This window comes from Grampus griseus (assembly GCF_964374135.1).
Source record: "Grampus griseus genome assembly, chromosome: 10".
Taxonomy (NCBI): domain Eukaryota; kingdom Metazoa; phylum Chordata; class Mammalia; order Artiodactyla; family Delphinidae; genus Grampus; species Grampus griseus.
The window spans coordinates 66,845,420-66,866,927 of NC_139004.1; the positions used below are offsets into that span (position 1 = coordinate 66,845,420).

The 21,508-nt window shown below is 44.2% G+C and overlaps 1 protein-coding gene across 1 annotated transcript in view; it reads left to right on the forward strand.

Moving 5' to 3' along the window:
* Positions 1-18,468: 18,468 nt before the first annotated feature.
* The window catches only part of DOCK3 (dedicator of cytokinesis 3), a gene marked incomplete at both ends in the record, with an annotated part of 411,675 nt that continues 408,635 nt past the window's right edge, over positions 18,469-21,508 (forward strand). Inside the window, one exon of the mRNA XM_082663217.1 lies at positions 18,469-18,505. Coding sequence (XP_082519343.1) covers positions 18,469-18,505 — 37 coding nt within the window. The remainder of the gene's footprint in view (positions 18,506-21,508) is intronic.

Consider the following 21,508-nt stretch of genomic DNA (forward strand, 5'->3'; position numbering starts at 1 on the left):
TCAGTCCTTTTTAGCTTAGCTATTCTGATGTATATGTAGTGTTATTTCATTGTAGTTTTAGTTCACATTTTCCTGATGACTAATGATGTTGGGGACTTTTTCATGTGATTATTGGCCATTGACATATCTGTTCAAGTCTGTACCTTATTTTCAAACATTGGGTTGTTTATCTTTTTTATTATTGACTTGTGGGAGTTCTTTATATATTCTGGATATATATCCATTGACAAAGGATATGAGTTGGGAATGTTTTCTCCTACACTATGGCTGACCTACTCATTGTCTTATGACTTTTGATGAGCAGTTTTAAATTTTTTTGAAATTCAATTTATCATTGTTTACTTTTATGATTAGTGTTTTCTATGTCTTCTTTAAGAAATTTTTACTTATCCCAAAGTTGCAAAGATATTCTTCAATTTTTTTTCCTCTCCTAGAATCTGTATAATTTTAGCTTTTACATTTGGGCCCATGAGCCATCTGTAATTGATTTCTGAATATGGTGAGAGCTCAGGATTGAGATTTATATTTTTCCATATGGATATCTAGACAGCAGCATTCTTGAAGAAAAATAAATATTTCTTACTATGGCACTCTTAGAATAAAACACTTGCTTGTGTATAGTTCTGGACTCTGTTCTCTTTCATTGATTGTCTATATATTTGCCAATACCATACTGTCCTGATTACGTTCAATCCATCAACATGGCATATCTTCCTATTTATTTAGGTCTTCTTTAATTTTTCTTAGCAATATTTTATAGTCTTGCACATCTAACTTTATATTAATTTACATTAATTAATTAATTTACATTAATTTCTACCTAGTATTTTTAGTTTTTGGATTCTGTTGTAAGTAGAATTAAAAAATATTTAATTTTCCAATAGTTTATTACTGTTTTATGAATAGTTTACAAAAATACAATTGATTTTTATATATTAATCTGTATTCTATGACAATGCTAAATTTTCTCATTAGCTCTAGTAGTTTTCTACATTCACAATAATGTTACCTGTGAATAACGAGCGCTTTACTTTTTTCTTTCCAATCTTTATGCCTTTATTTTTCTTGCCTGTGCACTGGCTGGGACTTCTAATACAATGTAGAATAGCAGTGGTGAGAGCAGAGAAAGACAGAGTAAGTAGCTGAGGCTTTGTTTCTTGGAAGGCCATTCTATTGACTGCAGGGATGCCATGCTGTGACTTACATTTAAAAAAAAATTCCTCTGGCTGCCTGGGAAGAATTGTAAGAGCAAAAGGGGAAGCAGGGAGATCAACAAGGAGGCTGCAGAATTCCACGTGAGAGAGAGGGGTGGTTTAACCTGCAATGATGGGAGATCTGGGATGTATTTGGAGTTAGAGCTACAGGATTCACTGTGGAATGGATGTGGGGGAAGGAGAGGAGAACCAAAGATGATGCTGGAGTGTTGCCTTGAGCTGCTGCAGGGATGGAGACGCTGTCTTTTTTTTTTTTTTTTTGGTTGCGGCGGGTCTTAGTTGCGGCAGGCGGGCTCCTTAGTTGTGGCAGGCATACTCCTTTAGTTGCAGCTCTAGGGCTCCTTAGTTGCGGCTCGCCAGCTCCTTAGTTGCAGCACATGGGCTCCTTAGTTGTGGCATGTGAACTCTTGGTTACGGCATGCATGCGGGATCTAGTTCCCTGACCAGGGATTGAACCCGGGCCCCCTGCATTGAGAGTGTGGAGTCTTAACCACTGTGCCACCAGGGCAGTTCCAGAGATGCTGTCTTTTGAGATGAGGAAATTGAGGGTGAGGGTGAAGCTTTGGCCACTTTCATTTCAGGATATTATTAGACACTCAAGGTCTCAGGAGGGCAGCTGGGATGATGGAACTTGAGGTACAGCTTTTGGGTAACATCATGATTTAGATGGAATCTAAAGCCACAAGACCAGATAAGAGAGGAGAGAATGTGGAGAAGGATGAAAAGGAGACTTAATTCTGGGGTAGAGATTGGGGAGGCATGAAGGAGCCAGGAGAGTAGACTGAGCGGGAACAGTGAGGTAGGAGGAAAACCAAAAGAGTACAGTTTTTTTGAAGTTTCTTGAAGCAAGTGTTCCAAGAAAGAGGTAGTCACTGTATTGGATGCTGCTGAGCAGGAAAAATAGGACAAAGACAGAGAAATAACCATGAGACATTCTGTCGCAAACATCCTTGGTGGAACCGCCCTTCGCTTCCTGCCCGGAGGTTTGTGAGAGGAGCATGTTTCTTTCCAATACATACCAATACGTCATTTAAAAAGAAAAAAAATCTTTGGTGACCTCAACATAGGCATTGCTGCGGAGTAATAGGGCTGAAAGCCCAACAGGAGAGGTGGGAGATGTAGATATGGAAGTAGAGGCAGTGAGCACAGAGAAGGGGAGTGGCAGCCTTTCTCCACGCACCCAGTGAGGAGCCTTGAGGACTCTAGGCATCTGCTGAGGGACCAAAGCCCTCACTGGCCACGTGGAAAGAGAAAAGTGGGCCATGTGCTCTGGAAGTTACGGCCTGGGCCAGCCAGGGTAGATGAGTAGATGAGACAGGCTGGGGAGAGTGGAGAGGATGAAGCAGGCACAGGAATCCATGCCCAGTGCTGTCACTGGCTCTCTATCATGAGTTCAGCTTCGAGAAATCCTCCATGTTCATCACCAAAAAGGATGAGCTCAAAGGAGGGTGGGAGGGTAGACTCGAGAGTGCTGCCCAGCTCCATGTCCTGCCTATGTGTATTATTTTCCTGAGAAAGCTGCACTCTTTATACAGGTCAGTTTGTCATAAAAGCAACACATATGCACTGAGAAATTGCAGAAAAGAGGGAAAAGTTAACTTCTTGGTATATTTTACTCTGGTTTGTTTCTATATGCAATTGTTCTTACATAATTATAACCATGCTGTGAACAGAGTTTTGGGCCTGATTATTTTTCACCGAATGTTACATAATAGACATTTTCCATGTTGATATATAGCTTTCGTTGTTGTTATTGGTTGCATAAAATTATATGCGCTAATGCCCCATGTTCAATTAGTTCATCCCCTACTGGTGGTCATTTGGGTTACTTCCAATATTTAGAGACAGTATTGCATTGTATATCTATGTGTGTGGAGCTTTCCCTGGATCCATTTTTCACAGAACTAACATTATTGGAGTTTGTGATACCCACTTGCCATATTGCTGGTCGGGGGTTAGCTAGACCCACCCCGCTGAGAAACACTACATGAGGCAGGCTACTCTCATATTCCTAACTGCCTACACCCTGTCATTTAAAATTTTTCTTTTTATTTGTTGGGCCAAAAAAGGGGTCTCATTGTAGCTTCAAGCTGTCTTTCTTGATGATTAGAGAAGGTGCTCATTTTCCTATACGTTCACTTACTCGCTCTATTTCCCCTCACAGGAGGGAGCAGATCCTATCAATGGATCCACGCTTGTACTTTACAAGGTGGGCTCTCTGAATGGCTCTCCAGGCCCTGCCAGAGCCATCCCTACACACTGCAGCAATCCTTAGTGTCTTCCTGGACTGTCCCTCCTCCCCCCACCGCCCCAACCAGTTTTCACAGTTACATTCTTCCTCCTGAGGGTCTTACATAGTTCCTGCTGCCCAGTTTTCACTGCCACTCCCCAGGCCAGACCCACATCCCCACATCAGGAACCATGGAATAATCATAGCAGCTTCTCAGCCTGCTGCACAAATTCTCCTCTAAGCCATCATCAGTTTTGCCCCTGGCCACTTGCCCTGGACCTGGCAGAGCCTTTGGGAAACATATCTTGACCAACTGACCAATCTTGTCTCTACTGACTGCTAGGAATTCTGTCATCTGCTTCCACCCACCTGCCACCTCCCCCAAGGAAATCTCAGGCTCTAGTCACACTGGCCTTGTTACTGCTTTCTACATGTCTTTGCTTCTCCTTTGCTCTGTGCCTTGGTAGGTGAAACCTCCATGAAGAGTGCCCCCCTTGGGGCTTCCCTGGTGGCGCAGTGGTTGAGAATCTGCCTGCCAATGCAGGGACACGGATTCAATCCCTGGTCCGGGAAGATCCCACATGCCGCGGAGCAACTAAGCCCGTTTGCCACAACTATGGAGCCTGCACTCTAGAGCTCATGAGCCACAACTACTGAGCCCGCGTGCTGCAACTACTGAAGCCCGCGTGCCTAGAGCCCGTGCTCTGCAACAAGAGAAGCACCGCAATGAGAAGCCCAGGCACCGCAATGAAGAGTAGCCCACGCTCACCGCAACTAGAGAAAGCCCGCACGCAGCAACGAAGACCCAACTCAGCCAAAAATAAATAAATAAAATAAGTAAATTTATTAAAAAAAAAAAGAGTGCCCCCCCTTTACTCCTGAGCCGTGTTCAATCAGACTCATCCTCTGTGATCTTGCCTCCTTAGCTGAGCCTTCCTGGATTTTTCTGGTCTACTTGGCCCCCCTGCCTCTGAATGTCTGTAGCATTTATAGTCTACAGGGGCTCTTTCAGAGGGTCCTCAATAAGTAGTCCCTTGTCCCCCACCCAGCTTCTGAAGAACTCGAAAAATAAAAACCCAGATGGAGGCCAAAGTATCACCTTCTTCACTGATGAAAGCTGGGGGGAGGAAGCAGCTTAGTGTGAGGACAAATGGGCCTGTGAACTGAGCCCAGAACTAGGCTGACCTCTTTCCTGTTCCCCAGTCTCACTTGCCCTGGGTGAGTGAGGACTGGGGTATCACAGCCAGTGGGGACCCACACATGGAAGGAAGTGAGAAATCCACCCCTCCCCCATAGTCCATTCCCAGGGAGAAGTGCTAAATCTTGTCTTGAATTATTTTCTAGACACTTTCAGTGGATTTTGTTGCTTCAACTGCATGAGCTCCTCTATGCTAAGGTATGCATAACTTCTTATCCTTGCGGCGCCTTCAAGTGGGTGAAGAGGACTTGCTTTTAGCAAACCCCTCCTCCTCCCTTTACACACACCCCAGCAAAGTTTGAAATTCATTCTGAGGACCTCATTTCTCTATCAAAGCTGGCCTGAGTCGATGAAGACCCTATGGGAGTCGGCAGGGATGTAACCACTGTCATTCACTCAGGCCTCGGTCAAGAGAGTAACAGGCCCTTTCCTGAGGGCAGGCTTCCATGGAGGTGCAGGGCATGGAAGTGCAATTACTCTTGGTGGAATGAGTAGAGAGCCAAACAAGTAGTTGGGATGGCTCAGACATGATTTGCTTAACTCACAATTGTGCTAAGAGTCTCCTTTGGATGTTTACTGGACTGATTGATGAGTGATCGGATTGTCCAAGGTCTGGGGGTTTAATTATTTTCACCTGGGCAGGGGATTCCATGGACATAGTCAGGTTACAAACCATGGCTCCATTGGCTACTGCTTTCTAGAAGAATTTGAGCCCTCACACAATTTGGAGCCCACCTGGTGATGCTTGGATTCCAGAAATGTGGGTGCACACACATCACTGCACCATGTAGAGTTAGAAAAAAACTTCTCTAAAAATAACCACTGAGGAATATTTAATTTGATAGCAAAACTGTGACTAATGCATGAAACAGAGAGAGTCTGTGTGACAAGACACAGTACAATAATGGGGAGGGATTCATGTTTGACCTTTAAACCAGTGCAAAATCAAACATACCTCAGCCTTGGCAGCTTAGGCTCTAGGGAAACTGGCTATGAGCAGGGGGTATGATGGTCATGGAGAACTGACGGGATATGCGGTTCTCAAGTGTGTTGCATTATGGAAATAGCTCAGGGAAATCAATACTTTTTGGTGTTAAATAGAGAGAAGGGGCTGGGGCTGAGCCAAGTGCTGGCTGGTGAGAGGCGGATGCAGGAGGCCAGCCCAGCTGGATGGAATCAGCTCTTACAGGCTGGCTTGGAGAAGAAGTAGGTTCCGCAAATGCAAGGAGACCCAGCGTTTCCGGGAAGCAATCTGAGCTGATGGGGTAGGAGCAAGGTTCCAGTGTTGAGTGAACAATTACCCTCTGGTAGGCTCTGTGTTGAAAGTTTCCCACGGATTATCCTCATAAGCGTCCCTGATATAGAAACTGTTATTATTCCCACTTGACAGAGGAGGAAACTGGGGTCACCTAGCTGGGAAGTGTCTGGAGCCGGATGTGAACCCAGGGCCTTTAAACTCTATTTGCTGTTGCTTGGTCACTTACAACTTGAAAAAGCTCAAGGGCTGGCAGCAGCCTCGAGTGACAGGTAAGGGCTGGGGTTGGGCCAGGCTTAGTGTGGGTTGTGGTTTTGTCAGGGGCCACCTGGCAGGTTTCCGGGTCCGAGTCAATTCCATGGTCGTTCCATAATTCATGACTGCATATGATAAATTCTTATCCATCACCTTCAGTGCTAATTGGAGAACAAAATAGTCTCCATCTCTTAGAGTTGTTCATCTTCAGTGGCAACACGGTGAGTATTGGTGCTGCTGCTTCCTGGGTCAGGATCTTGCACGTTCTGAGTACTCATTCAAGGTGTGCTCTCAGGAGAGAGTTCTTTAGAGGGTTTTTGTTTTTGTTTTTGCGTCCTCTTCTAAATGTTCCTCAAGAAAGAGACTAGAAGTGGTCCCTGATCAGATTCAGGGCCAGTTCTTCTTGGAATGTTTGGTGATATTCTTTCCCTAGACCCTCAGCATGGGCAGGGCTGTGGGGGACAAGCAAACTGTTGAGGTTGCAGTTGAAGCTGTGGGGCCCCTCCTAGACTCTGGGGAGGGGCTCTGTAGGAGGTAAGTTACTCTTCCCCTTTGAGCCTGGGAGATGAGAGCTGAGCCTCTGCTTAGGTGTGCCACCTTGAGAATTAAGGAAGGATTGGCTCAAAGAGGAGAGGGAAGCCTGGAGTGGTCCTGGGTGGGGAGTGGTTCTGCACATCCTCTGTCGGGTACTCAGAGGATTGGGAATACACAGTGGTGCCTCTGAGCCCAGCACTCAAGGTGGTGGGCCTTTGCCTGGGTTTTCCCCCCAATAAGCCCAGGATCTCCTTGAGGGATCTTACATCTTTCATCTCTGCTTCTGACCCAAGGCCTGGCAATGGTTGGTACCCCAATGTCATGGGACCCAGCAGGGTCCCAAGGCCTGGCCCTGCCTCTCACTCTAGCCACATCTCTCCCCACTCTCCACTTACTTGCTTGCTCACTCATCACATCCTGGTCACACTGGCCTTTCCATTCTTCAGAGACATCGAACTCCTTCCTCACCTGACCTATCTCCCCAAATGCTGCTCCCTCTGCCTAGAGCACATTCTCTCCTACTTTACTTGGCTGATTCGTCTGAATTGTCAGGTTCCAGTTTAAACATCATTTCCTCCGGGAAGTCTTCCCTGACTTATCAAGCCAGGTCAGTTTCCTTGGTGGATGCTCCCTTTGTAAGTGTACTCTTCTGTCCTAGTACTTATGTCTCTAATTAGAGATTCGCTTGTGCGATAATTGGTTCAGTGTTTTTTCCCCCAACTAGACGGTTAAACTCTGTGACGGGAAAGACTGAACATCTTCTGCTCTGGACCTGTTCCATAATAGGTGCTCAATAAATATTTGGTGGATGAATGATTAAAATTTCCCATACTTCAAGGTGAAACGTATGAGGAGCTGATGGGAACAAAGTCTGAGTTCCCTTTCTAGCCCCAGCCCCACAGCAGTTCAGAGATGGGGTAGGTGGTGCTACACCAAACAAACAGGCTTTGTTTTGCGCTTAACTCAAGCAAAATGGTAAAGGCATTGCAGTTGGTTGCTTTTTAAATGTAGAGAAATTACCTCTGTCCTGATTTGCAATATCTGTGCTATTGTGGGCTGTTTTTCTCTTTTGGGTCTATTTGTATTGGAGCAATAATTTCACCCTTTGGCTACACAGAAGTCCAATTAATATTACAGGTACGGTCCCATAACATTCACTTCTTGACATTAGAACGTTTTGTTGCTAATTACTCCCCAAGGTTTTAAATTTCAAGTCCTCCTTGGTGACTTAGTGCAGAAATTCAAGAGCACAGTTATTTCCCCACAAAGGGAAAGGTGAACTAAGTGATGCCAAGCTTCTATCAACTTGCTCCTCCTCCTGGGGGTATCTTGTTTTTGATTCTATCTCCTTTTACTTTCCTTGCCAGAAACAAACAACAAACAAACAAAAACCATATTGGAACAAAGATTTATATTTCTGGAAAAAACACTTATTCACTAATGCATTCATTCAAGCAATATTTACCTACTGTGTGTCAGATCCTGTGTGTAAGGCACTGAGGAAGTCAAAAAAAAAAAAGCCTGTTTTCAGGTAGCTCACAGTCTTGAGTGGGCGGGAAGAAGGTGCTGAGGAGCCTGTGACATATCCGGAGGTGCTTCCTATGGTGGGGCTCGATAGCTACAGCCCATCCAGAAGTGCCATGTCAGTCTCCAGAGGTTGAAATCAGGGAAGCTTTGGTCACTTCTCATTTGAAAGACCCTGGCTAACTGCAAGAAATCTGCATTTTAATAATATTTTGAATGGGTTGGTAAAATAGGAACAGATGGTTAAAGTTTGTCTTTTAGGGAAAATAATGAAACATTGCATTGCCTAATCTGTCTCTTTTTCACACTCTTCCCTATCCCCTCCCCACTGCAAAGATATTCAGATGTAACACAATTTAAAGGAAAATACTAATAATATCTTAGTCACTTAGGTTTCTTCACCTGAAAGGACCCTAACTTTGTCGGCCATCTCTGTGTTAACCTATTCTGTTAGCCCTTTATTCCAGTGTTACCTCCTGAGAGAAGGTTTCCTAAAAAGTGTTGGTTTGGGGGAACATAAGAGGTGGCATGAAGTGAGGCTAGCTTGGGTGTCTTTCTGCCATGAAGGAAACCAGCTCTGTAGATGCTTTATTAACCAGAGCAGACCCATTCCTAGATGAACCCAGCAGGAAAGAGCTGGATAACATGTGTTCTGAGCCTCCTATCCACCTGTCCCTGTGCTACAGAAGGGCATAAGCTCTAGATGCAGCACCTCTTGATGAAGAGAAAGCAGAATGTCACTACTATCACCTGCATGTCACTTGGACTTGCCTCAATACCCACTGCATTTCTCTGAAGTTTTTCCATCATTCTGCTTGGACAGAGCACCAGATGAGATCAACTGATGTGAGAGGGAAGTGAGTGCTCTTCTGGCACCATGGCCAAAAGCTCTTGGGAGAATGAGCATCACGTACCACTTGCCTACTGCTTGCTGACCTCAGTCATGAGAGCCCCCATCCTGGATAAACATCATCTTTGTGGCCACACATTGTTTTATGAGCTGAGTCATCAGACTGGCTGACTCCTTAAATGCTGCTGTCTGATTCTCCAGGCAGGAGAAAACGAGGAGAGAAGATATGAAGCGTAGCTCATTGAGCTTTGTAGAGGGCCAGTCTCAATTGCCAAAGGTGATGGGGGAGTCATCATTATGGAGTTTGCTTATGTTAAAAAATGGTTGATTAACTTAAGTTCCATTTAGGAGAAAAAGATGATGCTGTCCACGTCTTGTATGTTACTACAAAATCTGTTTGGTTACGGGCTAATTTTGATAGCCACCAGTCTTAAACAATATCCTGCTGAAAACTTGATTCCTTCACTCGTTTATTACAAGGCAATTTATTATCTGTGGTAATAAGTTCAACCTAAAAGCAATAGTGACATGTTAAGTCAAACTGTTTGCAGACTTCTCTATTTCTTAGGTAAATTACTCCACTATGTTTATCTTTTATATAGCTACTCAGCAACATGTCTCAGTGAACTTTTAATTAAAGCCAATGTGCCTATATCAAAGAAATTTACCCTGATTAACTCAAGTTTCTGAATTTGGAGATTTGTGACTTCCTGAAGTAAATTCTCAGTTCTCTTTTCCATCCTATTTCATTATGGTCTCAGAAAGCATACAGGCAGATCATTCACCCAATAGTATATGCTGAATTCCTGTTAGGTGGCAGGCACTATGTTAGTCTCCGTGTGGGGTAAAAATAAGTGAAGAGCGATCTTTACTACTGAAGAAGGAAACAAATGTTTGTCGATGTGCAAGGTGGACATATTTGATCTCTTGGAGGAGGATGGGGTGAGTAAGTGCTATAGGAAAAGCCCTCATGGGAAAGCAAAATCCCCTTCAGCCAGAGGCAGTTGGGGAAGCTTTTCTGGGGAAAGCAGCCCTTGGATGGTGAGGAGGATCGATGAGTTTCAAGAGAGGAGAGTACAAGGGCTGAGGGATACTGTATGCAAAGGCCTAGCAAGAGTCAGGGAATAGCATATGCTTGTGTCTGGAGCTAGGATGGCCCTGGGGACTCTGGGAGAGCAGTTTCCTGGAAGTGACAGGGTCAGAAACCAGACCTTAGGGGACTGAGAGCCAAATAAATTGTGCTGAAATGAAGGGGTCTGGGGACTTCCCTGGTGGTCCAGTGGTTAAGAATTCACCTTCTAATGCAGGGGACGTGGGTTCAATCCCTGGTCAGGGAACTAAGATCCCACATGCCTGGGGCAACTAAGCCCATGTGCCGCAACTACTGAGCCTGCATGCTCTAGAGCCCACATGCCACACCTAGAGAGAAGCCAGTGCGCTGCAACTAGAGAAGCCCGCGTGCCACACAAAAGATCCCACATGCCTCAACAAAGATCCCGTGTGCTGCAACTGAGACCTAATGCAGCCCAAATAAAAGGAAAAAAAAAAAAAGAAAGAAAAAAGAAATAAAGGGGTCTGGAGTGGATAATTCTCCTTTGGAGTCAGATAGAGAAAGGAGGGAGAGAGAGGGAATAGGGGATGAGAGTACCAACGGGGCAGGTGTACCTGGGACCACAGAAAGATCCTGTGGAGCAGAACAGGGTAAAAATGGGGGACAGGGAGCAACAATGGTGCAGGGGGTTCCTGGGGATACTGAGTGCCACAGGGGTGGTGGTGAGAACACATGGAAGAGTGGGTGGAAAGGAAGGGAGGGCAGGGCACTGAGGGTCCTGATTTTCAGGGGCAAGCTGGAAGTCAGTTCACATGCTGGGAGGGGTGTGTTTGTGTGGGGTGAGGGTAGATTGAGAGCCTTCTTCATCGAGTGGACTGAGAGCCTGAGGAAGGGCTCAGAGCAGATGCTGTGGGTATAGGAGAGCAGGTGCATAGTCCTTCTGAAGGCCAGCAATGTGTGCTTTGCCCTTTTGCTTCAACTCAAGACAACTTTCTAAATTTAGTGCAAACAGCAAGACTGCAGGAGTCTGGGACTTATCATGCTCTCTCCTTCTCACCTTGGCACCCTTTCTTCTCCCTTTGCCAGTTGGGATTAAAGCCCGCCCACCCCTAAGCTGAAGTGTGCAGTCATGGATTGGGATAGTCTTTGTATGGGGAAGCCATCATCTAAGATGGATTCACACAAGGAATAAGAGAGTAAACTTTGGGAAAACTAGTTCTTAGGCTCTGAGATTGTCATCACATATATCAGTCAATGGAGTGGAACTAGAAGACAAAATAAGAGCTTTTAAAAGCTTGTTCACAGAAGAACGGATAAGTGACCTGGAAGATAAAATAGTGGAAATAACTACTGCAGAGCAGAATAAAGAAAAAAGAATGAAAAGAATTGAGGACAGTCTCAGAGACCTCTGGGACAGCATTAAATGCACCAACATTCGAATTATAGGGATCCCAGAAGAAGAAGAGAAAAAGAAAGGGACTGAGAAAATATTTGAAGAGATTATAGTTGAAAACTTCCCTAATATGGGAAAGGAAATAGTTAATCAAGTCCAGGAAGCACAGAGAGTCCCATACAGGATAAATCCAAGGAGAACACACCAAGACACATCTTAATCAAACTATCAAAAATTAAATACAAAGAAAAAATATTAAAAGCATCAAGGGAAAAACAACAAGTAACACACAAGGGAATCCCCATAATGTTAACAGCTGATCTTTCAGCAGAAACTCTGCAAGCCAGAAGGGACTGGCAGGACATATTTAAAGTGATGAAGGAGAAAAACCTACAATCAAGATTACTCTGCACAGCAAGGATCTCATTCAGATTTGATGGAGAAATTAAAACCTTTACAGACAAGCAAAAGCTAAGAGAATTCAGCACCACCAAACCAGCTTTACAACAAATGCTAAAGGAACTTCTCTAGACAGGAAACACAGAAGGAAAAGACCTACAATAACAAGCCCAAAACAATTAAGAAAATGGTAATAGGAACATACATATCAATAATTACCTTAAATGTAAATGGATTAAATGCTCCCACCAAAAGACATAGACTGGCTGAATGGATACAAAAACAAGACCCATATATATGCTGTCTACAAGAGACCTACTTCAGACCTAGGGACACATACAGACTGAAAGTGAGGGATGGAAAAAGATATTCCATGCAAATGGAAATCAAAGAAATCTGGAGTAGTAATTCTCATATCAGACAAAACAGACTTTAAAATAAATACTATTACAAGAGACAAAGAAGGACACTACATAATGATCAACGGATCGATCCAAGAAGAAGATACAACAATTGTAAATATTTATGTACCCAACATAGGAGCACCTCAATACATAAGGCAAATGCTAACAGCCATAAAAGGGGAAATCAAGAGTAAAACAATCATAGTAGGGGACTTTAACACCCCACTTTCACCAATGGACAGATCATACAAAATGAAAATAAATAAGGAAACACAAGCTTTAAATGATACATTAAAAGAGATGGACTTAATTGATATTTATAGGACATTCCACCCAAAAACAACAGAATACACATTCTTTTCAAGTGCTCATGGAACATTCTCCAGGATAGATCATATCTTGGGTCACAAATCAAGCCTTGGTAAATTTAAGAAAATTGAAATTGTATCTTTTCCGACCACAATGCTATGAGACTAGATATCAATTACAGGAAAAAAATCTGTAAAAAATACAAACACATGGAGGCTAAACAATACACTACTTAATAACCAAGAGATCACTGAAGAAATCAAAGAGGAAATCAAAAAGTACCTAGAAACGAATGACAATGAAAACACGATGACCCAAAACCTATGGGATGCAGCAAAAGCAGTTCTAAGAGGGAAGTTTATAGCAATACAATCCTACCTCAGGAAACAAGAAAAATCTCAAATAAACAACCTAACCTTACACCTAAAGCAATTAGAGAAAGAAGAACAAAAAAAACCCCAAGGTTAGCAGAAGTAAAGAAATCATAAAGATAATACCAGAAATAAATGAAAAAGAAATGAAGGAAACAATAGCAAAGATCAATAAAACTAAAAGCTGGTTCTTTGAGAAGGTAAACAGAATTGATAAACCATTAGCCAGACTCATCAAGAAAAAAAGGGAGAAGACTACAATTAATAGAATTCGAAATGAAAAAGGAGAAGTAACCACTGACACTGCAGAAATACAAAGGATCATGAGAGATTACAACAAGCAACTCTATGTCAATAAAATGGACAACCTGGAAGAAATGGACAAATTCTTAGAAATGCACAACCTTCTGAGACTGAACCAGGAAGAAATAGAAAATATGAAGAGACCAATCACAAGCACTGAAATTGAAACTGTGATTAAAAATCTTCCAATAGGGCTTCCCTGATGGCGCAGTGGTTGAGAGTCCGCCTGCCGATGCAGGGGACACGGGTTTGTCCCCCGGTCCGGGAGGATCCCACGTGCCGTGGAGCAGCTGGGCCCGTGAGCCATGGCCGCTGGGCCTGCGCATCCGGAGCCTGTGCTCCGCAACGGGAGAGGCCACAACAGTGAGAGGCCCTTGTACCGCAAAAAAAAAAAAAAAAAAAAAAAAATCAACAAACAAACGCCCAGGACCAGATGGCTTCACAGGCGAATTCTATCAAACATTTAGAGAAGAGCTAACACCTATCCTTCTCAAACTCTTCCAAAATATAGCAGAGGGAGGAAAACTCCCAAACTCATTCTATGAGGCCACCATCACCCTGATACCAAAAACAGACAAAGGTGTCACAGAGAAAGAAAACTACAGGCCAATACCACTGGTGAACATAGATGCAAAAATCCTCAACAAAATACTAGCAAACAGAATCCAACAGCACATTAAAAGGATCATACACCATGATCAAGTGGGGTTTATCCCAGGAATGCAAGGATTCTTAAATATATGCAAATCAATCAATGTAATACACCATACTAACAAATTGAAGGAGAAAACTATATGATCATCTCAATAGAGGCAGAGAAAGCTTTCAACAAAATTCAACACCCATTTATGATAAAACCCCCCCAGAAAGTAGGCATAGAGGGAACTTTCCTCAACATAATATGGCCATATATGACAAACCCACAGCCAACATCGTCCTCAATGGTGAAAACCTGAAACCATTTCCACTAAGATCAGGAAAAAGACAAGGTTGCCCACTCTCACCACTATTATTCAACATAGTTTTGGAATTTTTAGCCACAGCAATCAGAGAAGAAAAAGAAATAAAAGTAATCCAAATCAGAAAAGAAGAAGTAAAACTGTCACTGTTTGCAGATGACATGATACTATACATAGAGACTCCTAAAGGTGCCACCAGAAAACTACTAGAGCTAATCAATGAATTTGGTAAAGTAGCAGGATACAAAATTAATGCATAGAAATCTCTAGCATTCTTATACACTAATGATGAAAAATCTGAAAGTGAAATTAAGAAAACACTCCCATTTACCATTTCAACAAAAAGAATAAAATATCTAGGAATAAATCTACCTAAGGAGACAAAAGACCTGTATGGAGAAAATTATAAGACACTGATGAAAGAAATTAAAGATGATACAAACAGATGGAGAGATATACCATGTTCTTGGATTCGAAGAATCAACATTGTTAAAATGATTCTACTACCCAAAGCAATCTACAGATTCAATGCAATCCCTATCAAACTACCACTGGCATTTTGCACAGAACTAGAACAAAAAATTTCACAATTTGTATGTAAACACAAAAGACCCCAAATAGCCAAAGCAATCTTGAGAAAGGAAAACGGAGCTAGAGGAATCAGACTTCCTGACTTCAGACTATACCACAAAGCTACAGTAATCAAGACAGTATGGTACTGGCACAAAAACAGAAATATAGATCAATGGAACAGGATAGAAAGCCCAGAGGTAAACCCACGCACATATGGTCACCTTATCTTTGATAAAGGAGGCAAGAATATACAGTGGAGAAAAGACAGCCTCTTCAATAAGTGGTGCTGGGAAATCTGGACAGGTACATGTAAAAGTATGAAATTAGAACACTCCCTAACACCATACACAAAAATAAAATGGATTAAAGACCTAAATGTAAGGCCAGACACTATCAAACCCTTAGAGGAAAACATAGGCAGAACACTCTATGACATAAATCACAGCCAGATCTTTTTTGACCCACCTCCTAGAGAAATGGAAATAAAACCAAAAATAAACAAATGGGACCTAATGAAACTTCAAAGCTTTTGCACAGCAATGGAAACCATAAACAAGACCAAAAGACAACCCTCAGAATGGGAGAAAATATTTGCAAACGAAGCAACTGACAAAGGATTAATCTCCAAAATATACAAGCATCTCATGCAGCTCAATATCAAAAAAAAAACAACAACCCAATCCAAAAATGGGCAGAAGACCTAAATAGACATTTCTCCAAAGAAGACATACAGATGGCCAAAAAGCACATGAAAAGCTGCTCAACATCACTAATTATTAGAGAAATACAAATAAAAACTACATTGAGATATCATCTCACACCAGTCAGAATGGCCATTATCAAAAAATCTACAGACAATAAATGCTGGAGAGGGTGTGGAGAAAAGGGAACCCTCTTGCACTGTTGGTGGGAATGTAAATTGATGCAGCTACTACGGATAACAGTATGGAGGTTCCTTAAAAACTACAAATAGAACTACCATACGACCCAGCAATCCCACTACTGGGCATATACCCTGAGAAAACCATAATTCAAAAAGAGTCATGTACCACAATGTTCATTGCAGCTCTATTTACAATAGTCAGGACATGGAAACAATGTAAGTGTCCATCAACAGATGAATGGATAAAGAAGATGTGGCACATATATACAATGGAATATTACTCAGCCATAAAAAGAAACGAAATTGAGTTATGTGTAGTGAGGTGGATGGACCTAGAGTCTGTCATACAGAGTGAAGTCAGAAAGAGAAAAACAAACACCCTATGCTAACACACACACACATATATATATAGAATCTAAGGGGAAAAAAATGATCATGAAGAACCTAGGGGCAAAACGGGAATAAAGACACAGACCTCCTAGCGAATGGACTTGAGGATATGGGGAGGGGGAAGTGTAAGCTGTGACAAAGTGAGAGAGTGGCATGGACATTATACACTACCAAACGTAAAATAGATAGGTAGTGGGAAGCAGCCACATAGCACAGGGAGATCAGCTCGGTGCTTTGTGACCACCTAGAGGGGTGGGATGGGGGGGGTGGAAGGGAGGGAGACGCAAGAGGGAAGAGGTATGGGAACATATGTATATGTACAACTGATTCACTTTGTTACAAAGCAGAAACTCACACACCATTGTAAAGCAGTTATACTCCAATAAAGATGTTAAAAAAATCAATTTCCTTTAAAAAAAAAGGTTGTTTAGAAGGTCTGTTTAACTTGGCGTCTCTTGCTGGATAGCTCCTTGGATAAAACTTTGTGGGAATGTGGCTTCATTCCGCGGTAAACATTCCACGGTGGCCATTGGTCAGGGGTCTATCTTCCTGGAATAGTCAGCTACATAAATAAGGATATGTCTTTTATTATGTCCTTGGATCAAAAAATATATATATCTAGCTATTGAGAAACAGTCATTTACGGAACATTTTCCAGGGTCAGGATTGGGCAGCCTTCACTGGTGGGAGGAGGAGTCTATAGGTCAGGAGTCTGTGGCAATAATCCAGGTGAACACAATTAGGCCTGGGAGGAGTTACCAATCATAAAGAGTATTGTGAATGAAGAATCAACAATATCTGTTGATTACCAAGATATTCTTGTATCAGTCTTGCTTCCTATTCAACAGTGTGTGTCAGGTGCTGGGCTGAGTCCTGATGGACCAGAAAGGTGACTTTAGCCTGGATTTTGCCTTTTGGAGCTGACAGTCTTATAGGAAAAGTAAGGCACAAAGGCACGCAGCTTGAATCCCAGGCAAAAGAAGGATCCAGTCTGCCAGCTGCAGGATCAGGGAAGGTTTTCTGGAGGTGAGACCTTGAGCTGGGCTTTATAGAGTTGGGGTGTCCAAGACTGATAGTGAGGGATGACACCAGGATTTTGATTTGGTAGTGCTGGTGACAGAATTGTACGGATATGCTGGGATTAGGGCTAGGAACACCATGCACTCCAGATGTAGGTGGAAAGAAGTCCTGCAGTTGCCAGGACTTTCCTGGTCTTTGAGCGGTTGACCTAGGATCACAAGGTGATATTTGCAGGCCTAAGAGTGAATGGATTCTTAAGGAGGAGAGGAAGGAGAAAAGTTTCGGGACCGAACCGGAAACTCGGATGGCCTGTAAGGCAGAGACCTAGGAGCAGCAGAGGCGGTGCCCAGGGCAGGTACATCTCTCTCCCGCTCCCTACTCCCCCTTCCCCCAACCCAATGAGCAACTTCTTCCTTACTAGGAAGCCTGCAGTGATTGTTCTGGCCCCAAACATTTACTACGCAGGCCAACTCAGCGAAACAAGAAGCAAGGAGGCGCTAGCGGCTTCGGCCTAGGAAGAGTCCCAGAGACCTAAGAGCGAGGGGCACGAGTATGCCCCACTTGGTTCTCCTGCGGCGACCCCACCCTGCGGGCCCGGGCGCTGCGGAGGGTGGCTCCTGGGGCCTTTCCAGGGATGGGGTCGTGACAGCGCCGTGGATGACACCTGGATGGGTCTTAAAACGGTATCCTTCCCTCCTTTCCCTGCTCTCCCCTCTCCGACCGGCGGATCTCGCGGGGATCTCGGCGTGCCTGGCAGGAGGCACTGGACGCCGAAGCCCAGGGGGTCCGAGGGCCTCCCACCTGCCCAGCCCCGCCTCCTCCAGCACTTGCTGCCGCCCGGGGCCTTGGGCCTAAGAGCCAGTCCTGACCCCGGCGGGGCCATTCAATCGCCTCTCGCTGATTTCCCTCCGCTGCCGCGCGGCGGCGGCGACACGTGGGCTCGCGCGCGGGCTCGGGCGGCGCGAGCCCGGGCAGTGCGAGCCCCCGCGCCGGGAAGTGGCGCATGCGCGGGCGTCCTGCGAGCCCGCTGAGGCGAGCCGAATCGCGGCGGCGCCGGGAGCCGAGCAGCGGAGCTGTGAGGAACGAGCGGTGGCGTGAGAACGCCAGGGACTGACAGGTGGCAAACCCTCGCCCGCGCTGATCGGGTTTGCTGGGGCGCCCGCGGAACCTGGCGGTCCGGGCGTGGCGGCGGTCGCATCCCGGACGGCCTGTGAGGGATGCGCCGCCCACTGCCCTGCGCCGCCTGACCGCCCCCGCCTCGCCTAGCGGTGCGCCACAGCCGGGCCCGCGGCCGTCCCCGCCGCGTTGTCGCCCGGCCGCCGCCGCGCCCGCGGGGTCGCGCCCGGCCCGGCCATGTGGACCCCCACGGAGGAAGAGAAATACGGCGTAGGTAGGTGAGGCTCCGGCCTGGCCGCGGCGGGCGTTCGGGGGACGCGCCCTTGCTCTCGGCCTCGTGCCGGCCCCGCCTCAATTCGCGCCCGCGCGCCTCCCGGCGCTGCCCGCAGGCTGCGCGGCCTCGACGCGGGGTGTGCGCGGGGTGGGGGCGGCGCGGGCGCGAGGCGCGGGGGTGGGAGCGGGTCCCTGGGCGCGGGGAGGGCGGCAGGGGGCGCTGGCAGCACGGCCTCGTCAGGTGCGGCCGGAGGGAGGGGTGGGCAGGGCCCCAGCGGTTCCCCGAGGTTTTTGGTGTGGGGCATAGGGCAGTTTCACCCAAGAAGCCAGATTCTGGGAACCTGTTTTCTCCTTTCTCAAACCTCAATTTTAGTGAGTTTCTGCACCTGAGTTGATGAGCCCGATGACTCTATTTTTGGAGTGGAGCCTTAGAAAAAAAAAAGGGATAAAATACGTTGACATCATTTTCCCAGTTCAGAATTTTGCAGACATTTGACTGGAAATGTTTGATCCGTTTTAGTTTGTCTTGCCTTCAATATTATAAATAATTATTACTTAAAATAGGAAGTGTTTTTGCACATGTCCCAATGTTTAGTGTATATTACAGTCACGGTTTTGTTAAGAAACAAACGAACCTGTTTTTAGATGAGACCATTATTCCTCTTAGAATCCTCTTTTTATCTGTTACAAGTGTTAAACTCCAGAAGCTAAATAATTTTTATAATACTCAACTTCTTTAAAAGGCATATTCAATAATTTAAGGGATTGAATATTAGTTTTACTTTTATAGTGTTAGTGTTTTGTGGCGATTACATGAGAGAGGAGTTCAGCCACACTGCATTATTGTAAGTCACCTGTCATTCAGTTAAAAACAGATAGAAAAATGAGTGTACAGTTTTTTTTTCTGCCTAAGTTTTAATGGAAAATTTTAGATGGGGAAATCTGTCTAAACATAGACTTTTGTTTCCCATGTTTACTGCAGCTCAATCAAGGTTTAGTTCACAGTTCACTACAAAATAACTTTTAAACTGTCAGTGGTAACAAACGTTTAGGAATACCATCAGGCAAATTATGTGGAAACTGAATGTATTTAAATTTAAGGACCTGCAGAGAGATCTGTGCTGGTAGAAAATCTTGTTTTGAAAGGTAACTTTCTGAAGTTTTTAATTAGCTACGCTCTAAGGGCATAATGATATAGGCTAGGATGGAAGTGATAAAAAGAGCCCTAGTGCTAGAGTCTCTGTTGAAATGGGATTGGGAAATGATGTGAAGAGCTGGGATTCACCTCTGGGAACATTTTAGCCTTTCTCTTAGAGCATTCCCTAAATACTAAATACATTTTGTGATGTGAAGAGTTGATGGTTTATCTTTTCTGTAACTTGCTCTCAGACCTGCTTAACTAGAATAACAAATAACTGATGTGAAAGTGGTCAACTGTCCAGTGGCACCTAAGTGATAATTTCTTTCCTGCTGGGTCGGAACCTCTGAGTAGTGGAATTGGCAGATTTCTGAGTCCTGGCTTCTCTTTACTGGTGGTGTTGTGGGCAAGTTATTTAACATCATTTTCTTAATGTGTAAATTGGGGATAATATTTACCTACAGGGTTGTGAAAATCAAATGAGAGGATACCAAATGCTTAATAAATGTTAATTTCTTCTTTTCCCCTTAGTACAGTACTTAGAGTAATAACAACACTAGGCATTTCCTCAGGTGTGTTGGTTCTGAAATGGAGGCAATGCAGGGTAATCAAGATAGGCATATGTGAATCTCAAAGCACTAGGATTTGGTGTGTGATTTACTCAGGAAGATGGAAGGAAAATTTTGCATTCCTTGGACTGTGAGTTTAGCTTTACGAAAATTTTTTCCTGTGGAGGGGTACAGCATTGGGCACAGGGTAGGACTTAAATGCTTGTTAAATGAGAGAGACAGTTATTCTGAAGACATGAGCAGCTGTGATTTAGTGTAATTTATTTGCCCTTTCTGCCAAACAAAGAAAGTCTCTATCATCTTCTCTCACAGCTTTCTTCTACTATCCCTTCCTCAGCTATGGTCTAAAAGTTCTTGTGTAGATTGTTCACACTCAGAATATGTTTTTTCCATAAGCATTTCAGGGTTACACTCCTAGGCCTTTTCATAAAAGCCAGTTCAGTCTATAAAGAGCCTAAATATTGTACTTACAATGAGAAAAATAGTCAGTTAAAACTGGTATGTTAGCTGCATTGTTTAATTGTTAGCTTGAAAATCGAAACATTGGACTTCTCTGGTGGTGCAGTGGTTAAGAATCCGCCTGCCAATGCAGGGGACACGGGTTCGAGCCCTGGTCTGGGAAGATCCCACATGCCACAGAGCAACTAAGCCCGTGCGCCACAACTACTGAGCCTGCGCTCTAGAGCTCGTGAGCCACAACTGCTGAGCCCGTGTACCACAACTACTGAAGCCTGCACGCCTAGAGCCTGTGTTCCACAACAAGAGAAGCCACTGCAATGAGAAGCCTGTGCACTGCAATGAAGAATAGCCCCCACTCGCTGCAACTAGAGAAAAGCCCACACGCAGCAACGAAGACCCAACACAGCCAAAGATAAAATAAATAAATAAATAAAAAAATAAAAAAAAGAAAATCTAAACATTATCATTATTCCTATGAGAAAATGTTTTAGATTTCAACTTTGATTTTTATGAGCAGCATGGAGCACAGATTTCTATCTCTGCTTGCTAACCCATAATCCTTACAGCAAGGAGGGAAAACATATCTTTTCCCCACCAATTTGTATAAATTGCTTGGATGTTGGTGAGGGAAGGAGTCCCCTGTTGCAGCAGTGCAAAGGAGTTTTTCCCAGTGCAACTGTTCATCTGTATTTGACATTGGAAAGGTTTTTGAGATCATGTAGTAATATCTTAATGCCTTTAAAATTTATGATATAAAAATTCTGTACAGGTTATAACACTTTCAAATTATTTGATTTATTTGCTTAGGACTAGGCAATATCTGAGCTTCCCTTTCCAT